The 20,075-nt window shown below is 41.9% G+C and overlaps 1 protein-coding gene across 2 annotated transcripts in view; it reads right to left on the reverse strand.

Moving 5' to 3' along the window:
* Positions 1-12,537, reverse strand: part of wdr19 (WD repeat domain 19) — a 142,539-nt gene extending 130,002 nt beyond the window's left edge. For both annotated transcript variants that reach the window (XM_072252856.1, XM_072252855.1), the window contains exons 1-2: positions 12,469-12,537; positions 5,590-5,681 (exon numbers count right to left, since the gene is read on the reverse strand). In XM_072252856.1, the coding sequence (XP_072108957.1) occupies positions 5,590-5,681; positions 12,469-12,474 (98 nt within the window). In that variant the 5' untranslated portion in view covers positions 12,475-12,537. The remainder of the gene's footprint in view (positions 1-5,589; positions 5,682-12,468) is intronic.
* Positions 12,538-20,075: the final 7,538 nt, after the last annotated feature.

Consider the following 20,075-nt stretch of genomic DNA (forward strand, 5'->3'; position numbering starts at 1 on the left):
ATTCAAAAAGTATTATTTTGGCTCCACCGGCCAGATATAATCTGGTGCCTGCTTGAGTCACGGTCTTGCCACTCCTCGTCTCTCCCAGCTTTGGTGTATTCTTCCTTGCCATTGAAATCCTCTCAATTCACATCTAACCAGGTCGTGCTCTCCACCGTCAAAATTTTTAATCAATTTCGCTGCCACTATAAGTTCATATCAGCTTCAGTTTTGGGTCCCATTCATAAAAACCATTTATTTCCTCCCTCCACATTTGATTCAGCTTTCAGACAATGGGGTTTGAACGGTCTTATGCGCATTAAGGATTTGTATACTGATAACATATTTGATAGTTTTGATAACCTGTGCGGTAAGTATGGCCTTCCGCATAATCATTTTTTGAAATACCTGCAGATTCGCCACTTTGTCAAGGAAAAATTTCCCTCTTTTCCTGATCTACCACCTGCTATGTTATGGCAAAAACTCACACTTAGCTTTAACAATAAAGGGCTGATCTCTGAACTATACTCTCAGCTGATGTCTTTGGGAGTTCAAGATCTAAACAAAACTGAGAGTAGGTGGGAGGATGACCTCGGTATGGATCTGGCTGAGGAATATTGGGCAAAAGTATTGAATAGGGTTCATTTCTCATCATCATGTGCTAGACTGGGGCTCATACAATTTAAAGTTTTACCCAGGGTACATTTAAGTGAAGCCAGACTTACAGACATATACCCTGGGACAGACGCTGGCTGTGACAGGTGTTCCTTCTCTCCGGCTGGTTTAGTACATGCATTTTGGTCATGCCCTCGGCTTGATGACTATTGGGCACTGGTTTTTAAAATTATCAGTGAGGTTTTGGGGGTGACACTGAGACCTTGCCCGCTTATAGCTGTATTTGCTGTGGCAGATGATGATTTGGGTTTAAATGCAAGTCAGTCGGATATCATTGCATTTACATCGCTATTGGCCCATAGGAGAACTTTGCTGGTTTGGAAATCTGCCACTCGCCCAACTGCTGCTGCTTGGTTAGAAGATGTAATGTTTTTTCTGAAATTAGAAAAGATTAAATTCACTTTGAGGGGGTCTGTGAAAATGATCTATTCGAAATGGGGACCTTTCTTATCATATTTTAGGAGTCTTAAGGAATTACGTACTAGTTGAGAGCATTTGATTGTACTTGGGAAGTTGCCTCCCATTTAACACGCTTATAATTTACCTCACAGGGTGGTTGATGAATTGTAAATATGAGTGTATTTTGGATCATCTGACATGTTGCAGATGTGTGTGAGCCGTTGTCTTGAAGTAGTGTGGGGGTATGGTTGTGAAACGTCCGTACTTGTATTTGTGAATTGTTGTGTTGTAAATATATTAGCTGCCATGATATGTTCGGGGAGGGCGGGTGGGGGGAGGTTTGTTTGGGAGTACGATATAAAAGTAAAACGGAGGAAAATGTAATCCATTATATATTCCGTATTGCGTCATTCCTTCAACAAAAATAAAATTAAAAAAAATAAAAATAAAGAAAAAAAAGAAAAGAGAAGAAAAGAAACCTGCCTGAACACACCTAACAAACTCCACCCCATCTAAACCCCTTGCTCCAGGGAGATGCCAATCAATATTTGGGAAATTTAAATCTCCTACCACGACAACCCTGTTATTATTACTCCTTTCCAAAATCTGGTCTCCCTATCTGCTTTCTGCTCCTCGATGTCACTGTTATTATTACGAGGTCTATAAAAAACACCCAGTAGAGTTATTGACCCCTTCCTGTTCCTAACTTCCACCCATAAAGTCTCCGTAGACAATTGCTCCATGACTTCCTCCTTTTCTGCAGCCATGACACTATCTCCGATCAACAGTGCCACTCCCCCACCTCTTTTGCCCCCCTCCCTGTCCTTCTTGAAACATCTAAAGCCTGGCACTCGAAGTAACCATTCCTGCCCGAGTCATCCAAGTCTCTGTAATGGCCACAACATCATAACTCCAAGTACTGATCCACGCTTTAAGCTCATCATAATGATGAGCTTCTTGCATTAAAACAGACACATCTCAAACCATCGGTCTGAGTGTGCCCCTTCTCAATCACCTGCTTATCCTCCCTCTCGCATTGTCTCCAAGCTTTCTCGATTTGTGAGCCAACCGCCTCTTCCTCCGTCTCTTCAGTTTGGTTCCCACCCCTTAGCAATTCTAGTTTAAACTCTCCCCAATAGCCCTAGCAAACCTCCCTGCCAGGATATTGGTCTCCTGGGATTCAAGTGCAACCTATCCTTTTTGTACAGGTCACAGCTGCCCCAAAAGAAGCCCCAATGATCCAGAAATCTGAATCCCTGCTCCCTGCTCCAATCCCTCAACCACACATTTATCTTCCAACTCATTCTATTCCTATACTCACTGTCACGTGGCACGGGCAGTAATCCCGAAATTACTACCTTTGAGGTACTGCTTCTCAACTTCCTTCCTGTAGTCTGTTTTCAGGACCTCCTCCCTCTTCCTACCTATGTCGTTGGTACCAATATGTACCACGACCTCTGGCTGTTCTCCTTCCCACTTCAGGATACCGTGGACGCGATCAGAAACATTCCGGACCCTGGCACCTGGGAGGCAAACTACCATCTGTGTTTCTTTCCTGTGTCCACAGAATTGCCTGTCTGACCCCCTGATGTTCATGCCATCAGGTTGGAGGCTACCCAGATGGAATATAAGGTGTTGTTCCTCCAACCTGAGTGCGGCTTCACCTTTACAGTAGAGGAGGCCGTGGATACATTAACTTCTCAAACTCCAACCTGATGACATGAACACTGGCTTCTCAAACTTCCGCTAATGCCCCACCTCCCCCTCATACCCCATCTGTTATTTATTTATATACACACATTCTTTTTCTCTCTCTCCTTTTTGTCCCTCTGACTATACCCCTTGCCCATCCTCTGGGTTTTTCCCCCCCTTCCTCTTTTCTTTCTCCCTAGGCCTCCTGTCCCATGATCCTCTCATATCCCTTTTGCCGATCAACTGTCCAGCTCTTGGCTCCATCCCTCCCCCTCCTGTCTTCTCCTATCATTTTGGATCTCCCCCTCCCCTTCCCCCTCCCACTTTCAAATCTCTTACTAGCTCTTCTTTCAGTTAGTCCTGACGAAGGGCCTCGGCCTGAAACGTCGACTGTATCTCTTCCTAGAGATGTTGCCTGGCCTGCTGCGTTCACCAGCAACATTTTTGTCTGTTGCCTGAAATTCTAGCATCTGCAGATTTCCTCGTGTTAACATTTTACTCTTCAGGTCTTGTCCTGAAATGTCAACTATTTATTTCTTTCCATACTGTAGATACTTCAGGCAACGTAACTTCACTGAACATGTGATTAGGAAAGAGGAGTTAGAATGCACAGTAATTATGGGAAAGATTGAAGGGAAGAAAGGCAAAGACAAATGATGATGGAGACAGCAGCCAGTGAACTGGAAATGAATACCAATGAATTGATCCACTTGACCCGAAACAGGAGTGTGTGGGCCAATGGCAGTCAAAGCTCAAACTGGGCATGGCTCCTGATGATGATGATGATGATGTCTGTAGATACAGCCTGACCTGCTGAGTTCCTTCGGCATTTTGTTTGTGTTGTTCTTCAGACTTATTAGCTTTTCTTTATATATTTTTTCTCATGATAGTGATTATTTTAAGTTCATAGCTTGGTTTCCCACCTATCTTTATAACTGAGCTACCATAATCCTCATTATTTGAGGAACTTATTTACACCTAAATAGAATACATCTTTGTAAAAAATTATGAAGTACTTTCTTAAATGTCTGTCATTACCATTTACCATCTGACAGTTTACATTTCTGGGCCACTGTAACTAACTGCCTTCAAAGCTGTTTAATTGGCTTTATTTAAATTCAACACAATGAGACCCAAGTTTTTCATTCTCAGAGTAAATATGAAATTCTATCATGTTATGATCACACTCCCACAAAGTATCCTTCACAATGCAAATATTAATTAACCCTGGCTGTTACACATAAACCAGACTGAAAATATACTATTTTGGAGAGGGTGTAGAAGAGGTTTACCAGCACTCTACCTGGATTAGAGGGTACATGCTAAAAGGAGAGGTTGGACAGACTAGGGTTGTTTTTTCTGAAGTGGCAGAGGAAGACAGTTGATCTGATAGAAGTTTACAAAATTATGAGAGAAGCAGAGACAGACACTAGTATCCTTTGCCGAGGGTTGAAATACTTAATACCAGAGGGTGTGCATTCAAAATAAGAGTGATAAGTTCAAAGAAGATGTGCAGAGCAAGTTTCTTTATACCCCACACAGGGAGTGGTGGGTGACTGGAATGTGCTGCCGGGGTGATGACAGAGGCAAATATGATAACAGTCTCTTACGTAGGCACATGAATATGCAGGAAATGGTAGGATATGGACATCATGTAGGCAGAAGGGATTAGCTCAGCTGGGCATTTGATTAATATAATTAGTTCAGCACAATATTGAGGTCTGAAAGGTATATTCTTGTGCTTTACTGTTCTATATAGTGAAATACAAAGATTTACTAACTGCTAGATGTGATCAAATGGATGCAGGATCATCTGGTTGATGCCTGGTTTTAGGAATCATAGTCACAGTAAACATCGACATTTTTCTCATGGAGTTTTTCATGAATGCCTTAAGGCAGGCAGATACCATGTGTCGTTACATTCTCTGCTAATTCTTATTTCTCATTATTTATCCATCTGCTCCTTCCTTTGAAGGACCAACATTTACCACAGCTAGTCTCTTCCTTTTTATATGCTAGTACAGAAGACGCTTGATAAGGTTTTGCATAAAAGACTTAATCGTAATTTCTGCCCTTATGACAAATCCACCATTCCAGAATCAGTCTGGTGAACCTGCTCTGCAGTCCTTCTACTACATGCATCTTTTCTTTGGGTGGAAGTCCGAACCTATAAAGTTCCAGATACAGTCTCACCAGTGATTTATATAACTGGACTAAGTGGCCGACTAGTCATCCACTCCCCAACCCAAAAATAATCCTTTTATTCCTACTATATATTTTTCCCTATCCGTTAGCCAATTCTCAGTCTAAACCGGTAAATTACACCAATTATTGTGCACTCTAAGTTTGCTTAATAATTGCCATATGGCACTTTTTTGAAAGCTTCAGACATCTGAGGATTTTGTTCATACGAACACCACACCATGTCCTTTAAATCCTTAGAATGTCTGTCAACTGGTACTGTGGATTTATCAGCTTTCATTAATTTCTCCAATACATGTGTTATACTAATGTTTATTTCTCCGAGATTTTTTTACTGTAAAATCCATGAACAAGTCAACAACCTCTACTCTCAAAAAATTTTATATAGTGTTTGTACTTAATATCGACCTACTAAATTTAGAACATTAACATCACTTATATATTGCCCAACATCACTTATATATTGCTCAAAATAAAACCCCCCTTCAACTTTGCACAGAATTGAAACAGAAAGTTCACTAGAACACAATATTGTGACTATATCATTAGGTGTATGTAACAGTAATGCTGTAACATCCAACTGATAATTTGAGCTTTATGGTATTCTAATGAATTGCTTGTAGTAATATGTAAGTGACTTACCCAGTGACAGCTAGGTAGTTACCCAATGTTTTCTGCCAGCGGTATTGTAAAAGATTACCTGCAACTACCTTCTCTGAAATGGTAAATACTCGCTGCATAGGGAAGAGAACAACAAACAGGATTTTTATGAACAGAAAATTATTCAGCTTTAACGCAGAGTTTGAGTGTGGTGTTCAGGTACAGCTATATTTAAACTGTGAAACATTGGAAAAAAATTATTCAGGATGCACAAGTATTAAAGTAAAATTATCACAGTAGAATTTTTTCCTTTAACTTATTAATTATACTTCCAAGTTAAAAAAACTGAAAATAATCAATTAATCTTACAGGAATAAATATTCTGTACTTGTACGCATAATTTGCACTAAAACTGATTTTTCTTTTGGTAATTTGTGGATGCTAATGTGCACTGCTGGTCTAATCTGCTTGACCTCCTATGGTTTCTAGGACTCAGCATATTCTTCTACAACTGGATCCCCGACTTGCTGATAACTGACCATGATCAGTAAGGACCTGCAGTGAAACCTCTGCATGACTATCCTCATACTGGTGTTCTGCAAAGGCTGCATCCTCAGCTTCTTAATTAACTCTCTGTAGTACAGGGGTGGCAGACCTATAAAACACATGTTCAAGATGGCACCTGCAAAACTTTTGCTGGCATGCGGCAGACACAGCTCTGCCACTTGATTCTTTAATCCCTGCTTATAATAAAAAAGACACATAATGATTATTTTCAACGCAAACAACAGGAATTCTGCAGATGCTGGAAATTCAAGCAACACACATCGAGTCCTGACGAAGGGTCTCGGCCTGAAACGTCGACTGCACCTCTTCCTACATAATGATTATCTTTACTGCCAAATAAAGCAGAAATGATGTTTTTACAACCCAAGGGCAGTGAAATGTTTTTACAGGTTTTTAAAGATTAGTAATTTTGAACAGCTTTTTAAAAATGCTTCATTTATTTCAATGTCTCTGTTATACTTTTATTAATAGTAAAACAATAAACATATATCATCCATTTTCCTTAAAAATATTCCATAACTATTGTTACTAATTGATTAATCAATGATAATCTCTGCTCAAAATTAGCATGCACACTAGATAATTTTTTGGAAGATTACTGCCAATTTAGGCAAATGCCCTCAAAAAAGTTTGCCATCCCTGCCCTATATACTTAAGACTGCGTGAACAGGTTCTGCTCTAACTCCACCTACAGGTTTGCAGGTGACACCACCATAGTGGACTGGATCAGAAACAATGACAAGATAGAGTACAGGAATGAGATGGAGTGCCTAGTGACACGGTGTCAAGCCAACAACCTTTCCCTCAATGTCAGCAAAAAAAAAACAAGCTAGTCATTGACCAGAAAGCAAGGTGGAGTATACACCTCAATCCGTATTAATGGTGCTCAAGATAGAGATGGTTGAGAGCTTTAAATTCCTCGGTGTAAATACCATTAACCAGCGGTCCCCAACCACCGGGCCGCAAAGCATGTGCTACCGGGCCGCAAGGAAACGATATGAGTCAGCTGCACCTTTCCTCATTCCCTGTCACGCACTGTTGAACTTGAACATGGGGTTGCCAACTGTCCCATATTTGCTGGGACATCCTGTATATTGGGCTAAATTGGTTTGTCCCATACGGGACCGCCCTTGTCCCATATTTCCCCCGCTAAGGTACAGCGTTCCTACGAAACCTTTCGTGCTGAAATGGCGTAAAGCACAGAAGCAATTACCATTAATTTATATGGGAAAAATTTTTGAGCGTTCCCAGACCCAAAAAAAACCTACCAAATAACACATAAAACCTAAAATAACACTAACATATAGTAAAAGCAGGAATGATATGATAAATACACAGTGTATATAAAGTAGAAATAACGTATGTGCAGTATAGTCGGGAAGATTAAGCCGAAACCGATTTGTGGGGAAAAAAATCGGCATGTATGCGCATGCGCACACAGGTGCCTGCACAAGGCTTCATGGTCATAGGAGTCTTTCTTGGGGTAAACACAAGTGTCCCGGGATTTGACTGCTACTTTTGTCCCTTATTTGGGAGTGAGAAAGTTGGCAACACTAACTGTAAAAGACATGTTGAGGTGAGTTTAACCCTACTTGAACACCCCTCCCCCACCAATCAGCCAGTCCGCAAGAATATTGTCAATATTAAACCGGTCCGTGGTGCAAAAAAAGGTTGGAGACCCCTGCTATTAACAACTTGTCCTGATCCAGCCGCATAAACACTATGACCAAGAAAACACACCAATATCTCTACTTCCACAGATGGCTAAGGAGATTTGTCAGGTTTTCTCATGACTCTCACTAATTTTTACAAATGCTCCATTGAAAACATCCTCTCTGGATACATCACAACTTGGTATGATAACTGCTCTGCCCAAGACCACAAGAAATTGTGGAGAGTTCTAAACAGAGCCTGTTCTTTCACATAAGCCAGCCTCCACTTTACTGATTCTGTCCACACTTCCAAATGTGTCAGGAAAGCAGCCACCATAATCAAAGGCCTCTCCCACCCTGGCCAATCTCTCTTCTGTACTCTTCCATCAGGCCGAAGATACTCTTGTCTTGTCCATACTGCACCAACTGCCGCTGCTGGGCTATAAACGTGCAGGAGCAAAAGCTTGAAAACATGTATCACCAGGCTCAACGACAGCTTCTATCTCACTGTTTTATGAACCTTAAACAGACCTCTTGTACACCAAAGATGAACTCTTGGTCTCTTAACCTCATGGCCCTTGAATTTTATTTTTCTAACTGAACTGCACTTTCTCTGTAACACTATATTCTTCATTCTGTTATTGATTTTCTTTGTGTACTTCCTCAATGTGCTTATGTATTGATTGATCTGTATGTATGACATGCAAATGAAAGCTTTTCACTGTTTCTTGGTACATGCAACAATAACCAATAACCAATAGTTCTGGATACCCCACCATAGGAAACATCCTCTCCACATCCATTCTATGTAGTCTTTTCTACGTTTGGTAGGTTTCAATGAGATCCCCCTGCATTCTTCTAAATTCCAGGTCCAAAGCTGCCAAATGCTCCTCATATGTTAACCCCTTCATTCCCAGAACCATCCTCGTGAACCTGCTCTGGACTCTCTCTGATGATAACACATCTTTTCTGAGATATGGGGGCCAAAACTTTTGACAATACCACAAGTGCAGCCTGACTGGTGTCTTATAAAGGCTGAGCATTATCTCCTCACTTTTATATTCTAATAAATACCAACATTGCATTTGCATTCTTTACCACAAACTCAACCTGTAAATTAACCTTCTGGGAGTTTTGCACGAGGACTCCCAAGTCCCTCTGCACCTCTGATGTTTGAAATTTCTCCCCATTTAGAAAATAGTCCACACAATTGTTCCTTTTACTAAAAAGCATTATAATACATTTCTCAACACTGTATTCCATCTGCCATTTTTGCCCATTCTTCCAATTTCTCTAAGTCTTGCTATAATCACGTTGCTTCCTCAGCACTCCCTACTCCTCCACCTATCTTTGCATCATCTGCAAACTTTGCCACAAAGCCATCAATTCTATTATCTAAATCACTGACAAACAATGTGAAAAGCAGTGGTCCCAATACTGACCCCTGAGGAACACTAGTTACCGGCAGCCAAGCAGAAAAGGCTCCTTTTATTTCCATTAGCTGCCTCCTGCCTGTCAGCCATTCCACTATCCATGCCAGTATCTTTCTTGTAATGCCATAGGATTTTATCTTGCTAAGCAGTCTCTTGTGTGGCACCTTATCAAATGCCTTCTGAAAATCTAAGTAAATAACATCCACTGCCTCTCCTTTGTCCACCCTGCTTGTTACTTCTTCGAAGAACTCTAACAGATTTGTCAGGCAAGATTTCCCTTCACAGAAACCATGCTGATTTTTGACTTATTTTATTATTAGTCTCTAAGTATTTTGAAACCACATCCTTAATAATAGACTCCAACACTTTCACAACCACTGAGGTTAGGCTAACTGGCCTACAATTTCCTTTCTTTTGCCTTCCTCTTTTCTTAAAGGAAGAGTGACACTTGCAATCTTCCAGTCCTCTGGAATTGCAGTATGAATTTAATCATATTATGATCACTTCCTTCTACGGGTTCCTTTATGTTAAGCTCCCTTATAAGATTTGGATTATTACACAACACCCAGTCTAAGATAGCCTTTCCCCGAGTAGGCTCAAACACAAGCTGCTCTAAAAAGCCATCTTGTAAGCAGTCAACAAATACCCTCTCTTTGATCTGACACCAACCTGATTTTCCCAATCCTCTTGCATATTGAAGTCCCTCATTACAATTGTGTCATTACCCTTATTACATGCCTTTTCCAGCTCTCTTTGCAATCTCAACCCTGCATCTTGGCTACTATTCGGAGGCCTATATATGATTCCCATAATGCTATTCTTACTCTACTAATTTCTTAACTCCAACCTCAAAGATTCAACATTCTCTGACCCTGTCACCTCTTTCTAGATGTAATTCCATCTCTTACCAACAGAGCCACACCACCGCCGATGCTTTCCTGCCTGTCCTTTCCATACAAGGTATGTCCTTTGATGTTAAGCTCCCAACTATGGCCTTCTTTCAGCCATGATTCGGTGATGCCCACAATGTCATATTGACCAATCCCTAATTGCACCATGAGTGTGTCCACCTTATTGTGAATTCTACGTGCATTTAAATACAGCACCTTAACTCCTGCATTCTTCCCCCTTTTGAATTTTACCACTGTGGTACAATTTAACTCTTTACTCTGTCTGCATTTGTACCCAATCATTGGCTTGTCCTTCCTTACACTCAGGTGACACCTATCATCGACTTGTAAACCTGCTGGCTCATCCCCAGCTCTATCACCCTGGTTCCCATTCCCCTGCCATACTAGTTTAAACCACTCCCAGAGCCTGCAAAGTGATCTAGACTAGCTGGGAAAATGAGTTGAAAAATTGCAGATCTAATTTAATGCAGACAACTGTGAGGTGTTGCACTTTGGGAGGACAAACCTGGAGAAGACCTACACAGTGAATAGCAGGGCTCTGAGGAGTGCAAGACCTTGAAAGTGGCATCATAGCTAGACAGGGTAATTGAAAGAGCATATGGCATATTGGCCTTCATAAATTAGGGACCAGTACAAGAGTTGGGGTGTTAAGTTTAAGTTCCACAGGACATCTGAGAGGCCAAATTTAAGAGTATTGTATACAGTTCTGATCACCTACCTAGAGGAAAGATATCAATAAACTTGAAAGAATGTAGAGAAAAATTATAAGGACGTTGCTGGGACTTAAGTATCTGTGTTATAAGGAAAGGTTGAATACATTAGGACTTAATTCCCTAGAGTGCAGAAGAATGAGGAGAGATCTTATAGAGGTAAGTAAAATATGAGGGGTATAAATAGGGTGAATGCACTGAGGTTTTCCCCCCTCAGATTGGGTGAGATTACTGTGTGTTTAACATTTGAGAAACATTGTAAATACATTGTTTGATTAAGCATTCTTGGTTGTTTATATAATTCATTACAGGTTATATGTAAAAGTATGTGAACAACATACATCATTACGGCACTGTGTCATGAATGCATGCCTTGCTTAATGTAAAAATGAAACTAAGGCGCACACACACACATTCCCAGCTCCGTGTTTCCTTTCAATTAGCTTCATATTTTAGAGGTACAAAACAACAACTAGAAATAGAGATCAGAGTTTTATAATGAAAGATAAGATATGTAAGGGGAATCTGAGGGGGGATTTCTTCACTCATAGGGAGGTGAGAGTGTGGAATGAGCTGCCAGGGAAGTGATGGATGCAGGTTCAATTGTGGAATTTAAGAGAATTTTGGATGTGTATGGATGGAAGGGGTATAGAGGGATATGGTCCAGGTACAGGTAGGTAAGACTAGGTAAAATTTCCTTAACATTGCACAGAGTAAGTGGAGGCTGAGGATTAAATATTTCCTATAATAACAGGACACGGATGATATGGTGTAATGCTGTTGTAATCAGAGAGAATATTGTGTTAACCTTAAACAAAATGCATGGAAGATCAAAACCTAAGTTGGCATGATTCAAAACTGGCATAAAAATGAATGCTGACTTTAATGTTTAGTTTGACAATGGTAATATTCAAATATAAGAGAGCTGTCTGGGTCAGAGAAGGCTGCTTAAAGAGTACATGTGTACTAATTATAAGGAGGAATGAACTGAAGAATGGTTTCAGCACAAAGACCTTATGTCCCATCATGAACGTGCTCAGTAAAGTCTCAAGCAGGTGTAAAGGGACGTTTACGGACGTGGACCTAAAGGAGCTGAAAGTGGCTATTGACTAGAATGTTTTATCTCCTTAATCATATTTTCTAATGCAGACTAGGATTTACCCCAGAAGGGATGCAAAGATCTGCAACTTATTTTATGTGAGGATGGAGTCATTGTTTCAGATACCTACATTTTCATTAGCAGCGTGTTCGTATCCTTCTGAACTGGGCACTGACTGTATGAAAGTGGGTGTTGTGATGAGCCTAGGACCCGATGGGCTGAGTCAATAAATGCAAACATCCCAAGGAACGTAAAGAGCGAATAGTGAACAGCTCCCAAGCGCGTCCACAACCATATTTCAAGGACTTGCTCGGACACCAATTTTCACATCTCATTGAATACAGACTGCCACGTCTCCATGGCAACCACACCAAAGAGAAGTTTCAGGCCTTCACCGATTGTAGTCTAGATTGCCAAGCTGACCTAGCCGAATGACAATCATTGCGAACGCCAACAGAAAACGCACATGAGCATTTTCCTAAAGAGAATGCGTATTAGACTCAGGGCACCGTCGCCCCCCCCCCCCCCAGCTTCCGACTCATCCCTCACCTTCATCTTCCTCTCGATGATTCTCACCAACCTCCCGCAGGGAGCACAGCTTCCAAGTGCGCATGCGCAGACCACTCTTTCCCGTGGTGCAGAGCGGAGCCACGCAGCGCGTCACGTTGCCCATGGAGACTGCTGAAGTTTTTGCATCGCAGACCCAGTGGCGCAAGTGCTGACAGCGCTTCCACCTTTAGATGAGGAGCTGCAGGACGAGTAGAAAGACAGTGCTGTGCTAATGGAATACTTTATGTTTGTAATATGAGCGTTAAGATGCCGAAAATATCTCACAATCTGAGGGGTGAAATATAATTAGATATGCAAAAACATTTGAAAGAACTCAGTAGGTCCTACATCAGGACTGCATCAACATTAGTCCTGATGCAGGGGTCAGGACCCGAAACGACGATCATTTCTTTGTCTCTGCAGATGCTGCCTGGCCCACTAAGTTCTTCTAGCAGTTGTATTCCAAATTCTAGCATCTGCAGTATTTCGTGCCCTCCAGAGTTATATGTTAAGACTGTTGTTGTTGTTGCCTTACAAACGACACCACATTCTTTCTTGAATGTCTGAGGCAGCTCCACAGGATTGAGATGAAAACATATAGTCAGCAGATGAAGCAGCACCAGAGAAGAAGTTCAAAGTTCAAAGTAAATTTATTTTTTAAAAAGGACATATTCATTTTCTTGCAGGCACTTACAGGAACAAGAAATACAAAAGAATCTGCGAAAAACCATACATAAACAAAGACTGAGAAAGAACCAATGTGCAAAATAAGATAAACTGTGCAAATACAAAAATAATACTGAAGTGTCCTTGAAAGTGAGTCTGTAGTTTGAAGAATCAGTTCAGAATTGTGGCGAGTTAAATTAGCTACAACAGTTCAGGATGATTGTGGGTAATAACCGTTCCTGAACATGGGTGTGTGGGACCAAAGGCGCGTCCTGCCCGAATGTATTCGTGAGAAGAGAGCATGGTCTGGATGGTGGGGACCTTTGATGACAGATGCTCTCTTTTCTGGTAGCGTTCCATGTAAATATACTTCTACCTTATCTATACTTCTCATAATTATTAACGTTTCTGTAAGGATATCCCTCATTCTTCAATGTTCCAAGACATAATGCTATATGTTGGTCAACGTCTAAGTCAGTCCTGGCAAAATCCGCATAAGTCTTTTCAGTACTCTTTCCAGTTGTACATCTTTCCTATAATATGTGAACAAAACTGTACACAGTACTCCTAGTGCGGCCTCATCAATGACTTAAACAAATGCAATATTATGTCCCAGCTCCCTTACTCAGTCCCCTGAATATGAAGACCAGCATGCTAAGTGCATTTTTCACCTCGTTCTCTATCTGTCATTCAATGAACTATGTATTTGTGCTCCTCGATCCCTCTGTTTCATCACACTTTCTAGTGCCCTACCATTCCAACCACTGAGTGTAAGGAGTTTGCACGTTTTCCCCATGACCGTGTGAATTTCCTCCAATTGTCCAAAGATTTACCCCTTGGTAGGTAGATTGTAAGTTGTCCTGTGATTAGGCTAGGATTAAAGTGGGGTTTAGTGTTGGCATGTGGCCAGGTGGTTAAGGCGTTCGTCTAGTGATTTGAAGGTTGCTAGTTTGAGCCTTGGCTGAGGCAGTGTGTGTGTTCTTCAGCAAGGCACTTAACCAGACATTGCTTTGCGATGACACCGGTGGCAAGCTGTATGGGTCCTAACGCCCTTCCCCTGGACACCATCAGTGGCGTGGAGAGGGGAGTTTTGCAGCATGGGCAATTGCCGGTCTTCCATACAACCTTGCCCAGGCCTGCATCCTGGAAAGCTTCCAGGGCGTAAATCCATGGTCTCACGAGACTAATGGATGCCTATAAAAAAATTGGGGGTTACTGGGTGGCGAAGCTCAAAGGGCCGGAAGGGCCTATTCTGCACTGTATCTCATAAATAAATAATTAAATATAGTATATATCCTCAGCTGGTTTGACTTTGCAAAATTCGTCACCTCTCAGTTATCTGTATTGAAATCTACTTGTCACTCCTTGGCCCACTTCCAAACTGATCAAGATCTCCTTCATAACAACAACATCTCCTAATGTTGTGTCATCTGGAAACTTACTGATTAAGCCCTGTGCATTTGTATCCAAATTACTTATAGAAATAATCAATAACAAGCATCTCAACACCAGTCCCTGTGGCACGCCAGTAGTCTGAGAAACAACCTTCAACCACTGCCAATACACACAGAATGCTGGAGGAACTCAGCAGGCCAGGCAGCATCTATGAAGAGGAATGAACAGTCTACGTTTCAGGCTGAAACCCTTCATCAGGACTGGAAGGGAGTAGGGAAGAATCAGGCTTTTTCAGGAAACAATAGAATCAATGAAAGACCACACCCAACAGGACGAACAGCCAATGTGTGAAAGACAACAAATTGTGCAAATACAAAAGAGAGAAAAAAATAAGTAATAAATATCTAGAACAGAGACGAAGAGTCCTAGAAAGTGAGTCCATAGGTTATGGGAACAGTTCAGTAATGGGGCGAGTGAAGTTGAATGAAGTTACAGTACTCCTTCTGGTTCAGGAGCCTGATCGATAATAATTGTTCCTGAATCCGGTGATGTGGACTCTGTCACTCCTGTATCTTCCTCCTGATGGCAGCAGTGAGAAGAGAGCATGGCCTGTGTGGTGGAGGTCCTTGATAATGATGCTGCTTTCCTGCGACAGTTCTCCATGTAGATGTGCTCAGTAGTTGGGACAGCTTTACCCATGATGGACTGGGCCAAATCCACTACTTTTTGTAGGATTTTCCATTCAAGGGCATTGGTGTTTCCATATCAGGCCATGATGCAACCAGTCAATATACACTCCACCACGCATCTATAGAAGTTTGTCAGAATTTTAGATAACATGTTGAATCTTCTCAAACTTCTGAAGAAATAAAGGTGCTACTATGCTTTCTTTGTAATGGCATTTACATACTGGGCCCAGGACATCCTCTGAAATGATAACTCTGAGGAATTTAAAATTGCTGACCCTCTCCACCTCTGATCCTCCAATGAGGACAGGCTCCTGGACTTCTGGTTTCTTCCTCCTGAAGTCAATAATCAGCTTCTGGATCTTGCTAACATTGAATGAGAGGTTGCTGTTATAGTACCACTCGGCCAGATTTTCAATTTCCATCCTACATGGTGATTCATCGCCACCATTGATTTGGCCAAGTATAAGTACAAAGCAAGTAGAGCAGGGGGCTGTACTTGTGGTGCACCTGTGCTGATGGAGATTGCAGAGGAGATGTTGCCAATCAGAACTGACTGGGGTAAGTATGTGTGGAAATTAAGGATCCAATTGTACAAGACAACATTGAGGCCAAGGTCTTGAGGCTTATTGATTAGTTCTGAGGGGGTGATCATATTGAATGCCGTGCTGTAGTCAGTGGAGCATCCTGGTGTATGCATTTTCACTGTTCAGATATTCCAGGGTTGAGTGAAGAGGCAATTAAATGGCATCTGCTGTGACCTGTTGTGATGGTAGGCAAAAAGGAGTGGATATATGTTGCTTCTCAGACAGGAGTTGAGATGTTTCATCACAGTGGATTTAAGTGCTGCTGGTTTATAGTCATTGAGGCAGGTTACCACATTCTTCTTAGGCACTGGTATAAAGAAAGCCTGCTTGAAGCGGGGGGTATCTCAGACTGCTGAAGCATGAGATTAAAGATATTGGTGAACAATCCAGCCGGTTGATCAACACAGGTCTTTAGTACTTAGTCTAGGTACCCCGGCTGGGCTGGATGCTTTCCATGGGTTCACCATCCTGAAGGATGCTCTCACATCAGCCTCAGAGACTGAATTCACAGAGTCACTGGGGCGCTGTGGGAGTTCGTGAAGGTGCCTCCATGTTTTGACAGTCAAGCTAAGCATAAAAGGCAACAAACTCATCTGGGAGCGAAGCCTTGCTGTCACCTATGTTGTTTGGTTTCACTTTGCAGGAGTGATAGCATCCAAGCCCTGCCACAGCTGTCCAGCACACTTCATTGATTCAAGTTTGGTCCAGAATTGCCACTTTAATGTGCGATAGCTTTCTGAAGATCGTTCCTGGTCCTTTTGTATTTTAATTTGTCATCAGACCCGAATGCCTCTGATCTGGCCCTCAGCATAGTTCATCCTGGGCTTCTGGTTGGGGAAGGCTCTGAATGATTTTGTGGGGACACATTCATCTGTGACTTTTTGTAAAGTCCATGACAGCCATGGTGTATTTGTTCAGATTCTGAGTCCATGAACACGACCCAGTCCACCACCTCAAAGCAAGCCCGTAGTGTTCCTCTGCCTCCTGCGGCAGCCTCTTTGTTGTCCTTATTTCTGGAGCCTTGATCTATGCAGGTAGGAGGAGGACAGTTAGGTGATCAGATTTCCCAAGATTTGATCTAGGCATGGAATGGTAGGCATTCCTGATTGTAGTATAGCAGTGTTGAGTGTGCTGGGGCCTTGGTGCTACAGGTTATATGCTGATGATAATTGGTAGAGATTTCTTCAAACAATCCTGATTGAAGTCCCTGTCTATGATTTGAAATGCATCACAGTGAGCTGTTTCTTGTTTGGTGTCAGCAGTATTCAGTATCTCAAATTCCTGATTAATGTCAGCTTTTGGCGGAATGTAAAGTACAGTCAGGATCATGGAGAAGAACTCTCTTGGTGAGTAGAACGATCAGCACTTATTCATTAGATGTTCCAGGTTGGGGGAACAAGAGTATAACAAAACAGCTAGGACTAAGCACCACAAAGAGTTTATCGTAAAACACAGATCCCCATGTTTTGCTTTCTCCAAATCAGCAGTCAGGTATATCCAGTGTATTGAGAAGCCTTTTGGGTCTTACCAATGTATCTGATCCCTCAACACCAACTCCATAGCAAAGAAAGCCCAGCAGCGTCTCTACTTTCTGCGAAGGCTGAGAAAAGTCCATCTCCCAACTCCCAACATCACCACATTCTACAGGGATTGTATTGAGAGCATCCTGAGCAGCTGCATCACTGCCTGGTTCGGAAATTGCACCATCTCGGATTGCAAGACCCTGTAGCAGATAGTGAGGTCAGCTGAGAAGATCATCGGGGTCTCTCTTCCTGCCATTACAGACATTTACACCACACGCTGCATCCGCAAAGCAAACAGCATTATGAAGGACCCCATGCACCCCTCTTACAAACTCTTCTCCCTCTTGCCATCTAGCAAAAGGCACCGAAGCATTCGGGCTCTCACAAGCAGACTACGTAACAGTTTCTTCCCCCAAGCCATCAGACTCCTCAACACCCAGAGCCTGGACTGACACCAACCTACTGCCCTCTACTGTGCCTATTGTCTTGTTTATTATTTATTGTAATGCCTGCACTGTTTTGTGCACTTTATGCAGTCCTGGGTAGGTCTGTAGTCTAGCGTAGTTTTTGTGTTGTTTCATGTAGCACCATGGTCCTGAAAAACGTTGTCTCGTTTTTACTGTGTAACTTACCAACAGTTATGGTCGAAATGACAATAAAAAGTGACTTGTCTTGATGTATCCAGAGTGAACCATGTCTCTGTGAAACCCAGAACACAGCAATTCCTCACTTCCCTCTGATAGAGCAATTTTGCCCTTAGGTCCTCAATCTTGTTGTCCAGTGACTGTATATTTGCAAACAAGGTGCCGGGTAGAGGATTTTTCATTTTTTGGTGTTTCATTCTGGCTTGGAGTCCTCCCCTTCTCTCTCTCTTCTGGCCATGATGATGTGCCTTTGTCCACTTAAAGGTCCAGTACTTGCATGTGTGAGAATTAAGTCCGCTGAGTCCCTCAGAAAATCATGAAATTGCTAGTTTATTAAGACAGTTCAAAGTACATTGCTTAAAGGGAAATTACAGGCTGCCGATTGCAGTGAGAGTAATTCCGAAGAGATATATTAGAAGTTTTGGAAACAGCCCACAACACATTGTTGTGGTTCACCAGTGCCATCTTGCATTATTGACAGTGTGGGAGGAAAGTAACAAGGCAATCTGTTGATGAAACAAGGGGATTAACAAAATTATTGGTGGAGGAGATTTTAATTAGCCATTCATTGATTCAGTGATGAAGAAAATAAAACTAATTTCCCTAAGGAGCACGACTTCTTCCTTAAGCAATATGCTTGCTTGCCCACTAAGAAAGAGGGGTTTGGATTCATTTTTTGAATTATAATAGAGGAAACAAATTAGCTGAAGTGAAAATTACCTTTGTAGTGATGACTGCCACATGAAATGATTAAATGTACAAATAAAAGTGGGAAAATACAAAAGTGTAGGTGATTTTATTAAGAAAGTCTGTGGACTAAGACCCTCAATTGATGAATTTCTCAGGAAAAAAGCTTCTTTGCAGACTTACTCATACATTACTATTGCTGCTTTTGCATGGAATTATAAAACAGCTTTATAAATGTTGCATTTGTGTGTAATGTCAAACAAAACTCTGCCATCAATCCAACAATTTTTTTTCCAGTCATCCCCTTTGCAACACTGTACCTTGCCGCCAACATATTTCCCATGGGACTGGGGCTAGCTTTCAGAAGCTCTTTAATGCTTTGTGCCTACACATCAAAACCCAAGTATCGGAACTTAAGTAGCCAAAAGCTGCAGTATCCAGAGAAGTTTGAGTCTGTGCACATTCAAAGACCAAGGTGTCATAGACTTGTTTATTGCAATAAAAGAAAGGATAGGCCTTAAACTCAACATTTGTTGGGGGTTAGGGTCACATTGGTTAAGCTAGTAGAGCAATTGCCTCATAGCTCCAGAAACTGAGGTTGAATCCTGCCTTCTGGTGCTGCCTATATGGACTTTGCACATTCTCTTTGTGAGTTTTATTCTGGATGCTCTAGTTTTCTTCTACATTGCAGATACATGTAAATTGGTAGGTTCATTGGCCAGTGTAAATTTCCATAAAAATAGTGTGCAGTTGAGAGATAAAATTGCAGAGATATGATGGGAATGTGGAGCAATTAAAATATGATTAGTTAATATTGGCTTAAGATATGATTGGTTAATATAAAAGGATGATGTGGAGCAGGTTATACTACTTCTATACCTGACCCCAGACTGCCGGACCAGGCATAAAACAGTAAAAGAGTTAATATGCTACAGATGTGGCCTATCGGGACATGGTTGGAGACAGTGTCCAAACAGGAGGGGGAAAACCCAGGCAAAAGTCACAGCAGACACACAGTCTGTCCAATCTGACTGCTGATCAGATCATAGAACTAGTAAAGATGGCTTCTAAGTCACAGGAAGAAACCACAGAAGCCAATTTAGTAAAATTACATGAAGAGGTGGAGGCAGAAGGGAAGGAGGGGTGGCGGAGAAAGGGAGGAAAGGAGGGACCAGATGGGAGCTGGACACATGGGGAGGAAAGAGTCATGGCGGCCCCACCATGTATTAGGCAGATACTACTGAAGTTATATCATAGGGCGATGCATCAGGGAAGGCAGAGCATGATCACAACCCTCCAGCAGGACTGGTGGTGGCCAGGGATGGGTGGGGATGTTGAGAAATTCTGCCACCATTGTATCATTTGTGCCCAGCATAACCCTGGTAAGGACATAAAGCTACAACTGGCAAGCCAGCCTCA

Source organism: Mobula birostris, chromosome 3 (genome assembly GCF_030028105.1).
Source record: "Mobula birostris isolate sMobBir1 chromosome 3, sMobBir1.hap1, whole genome shotgun sequence".
NCBI lineage: Eukaryota > Metazoa > Chordata > Chondrichthyes > Myliobatiformes > Myliobatidae > Mobula > Mobula birostris.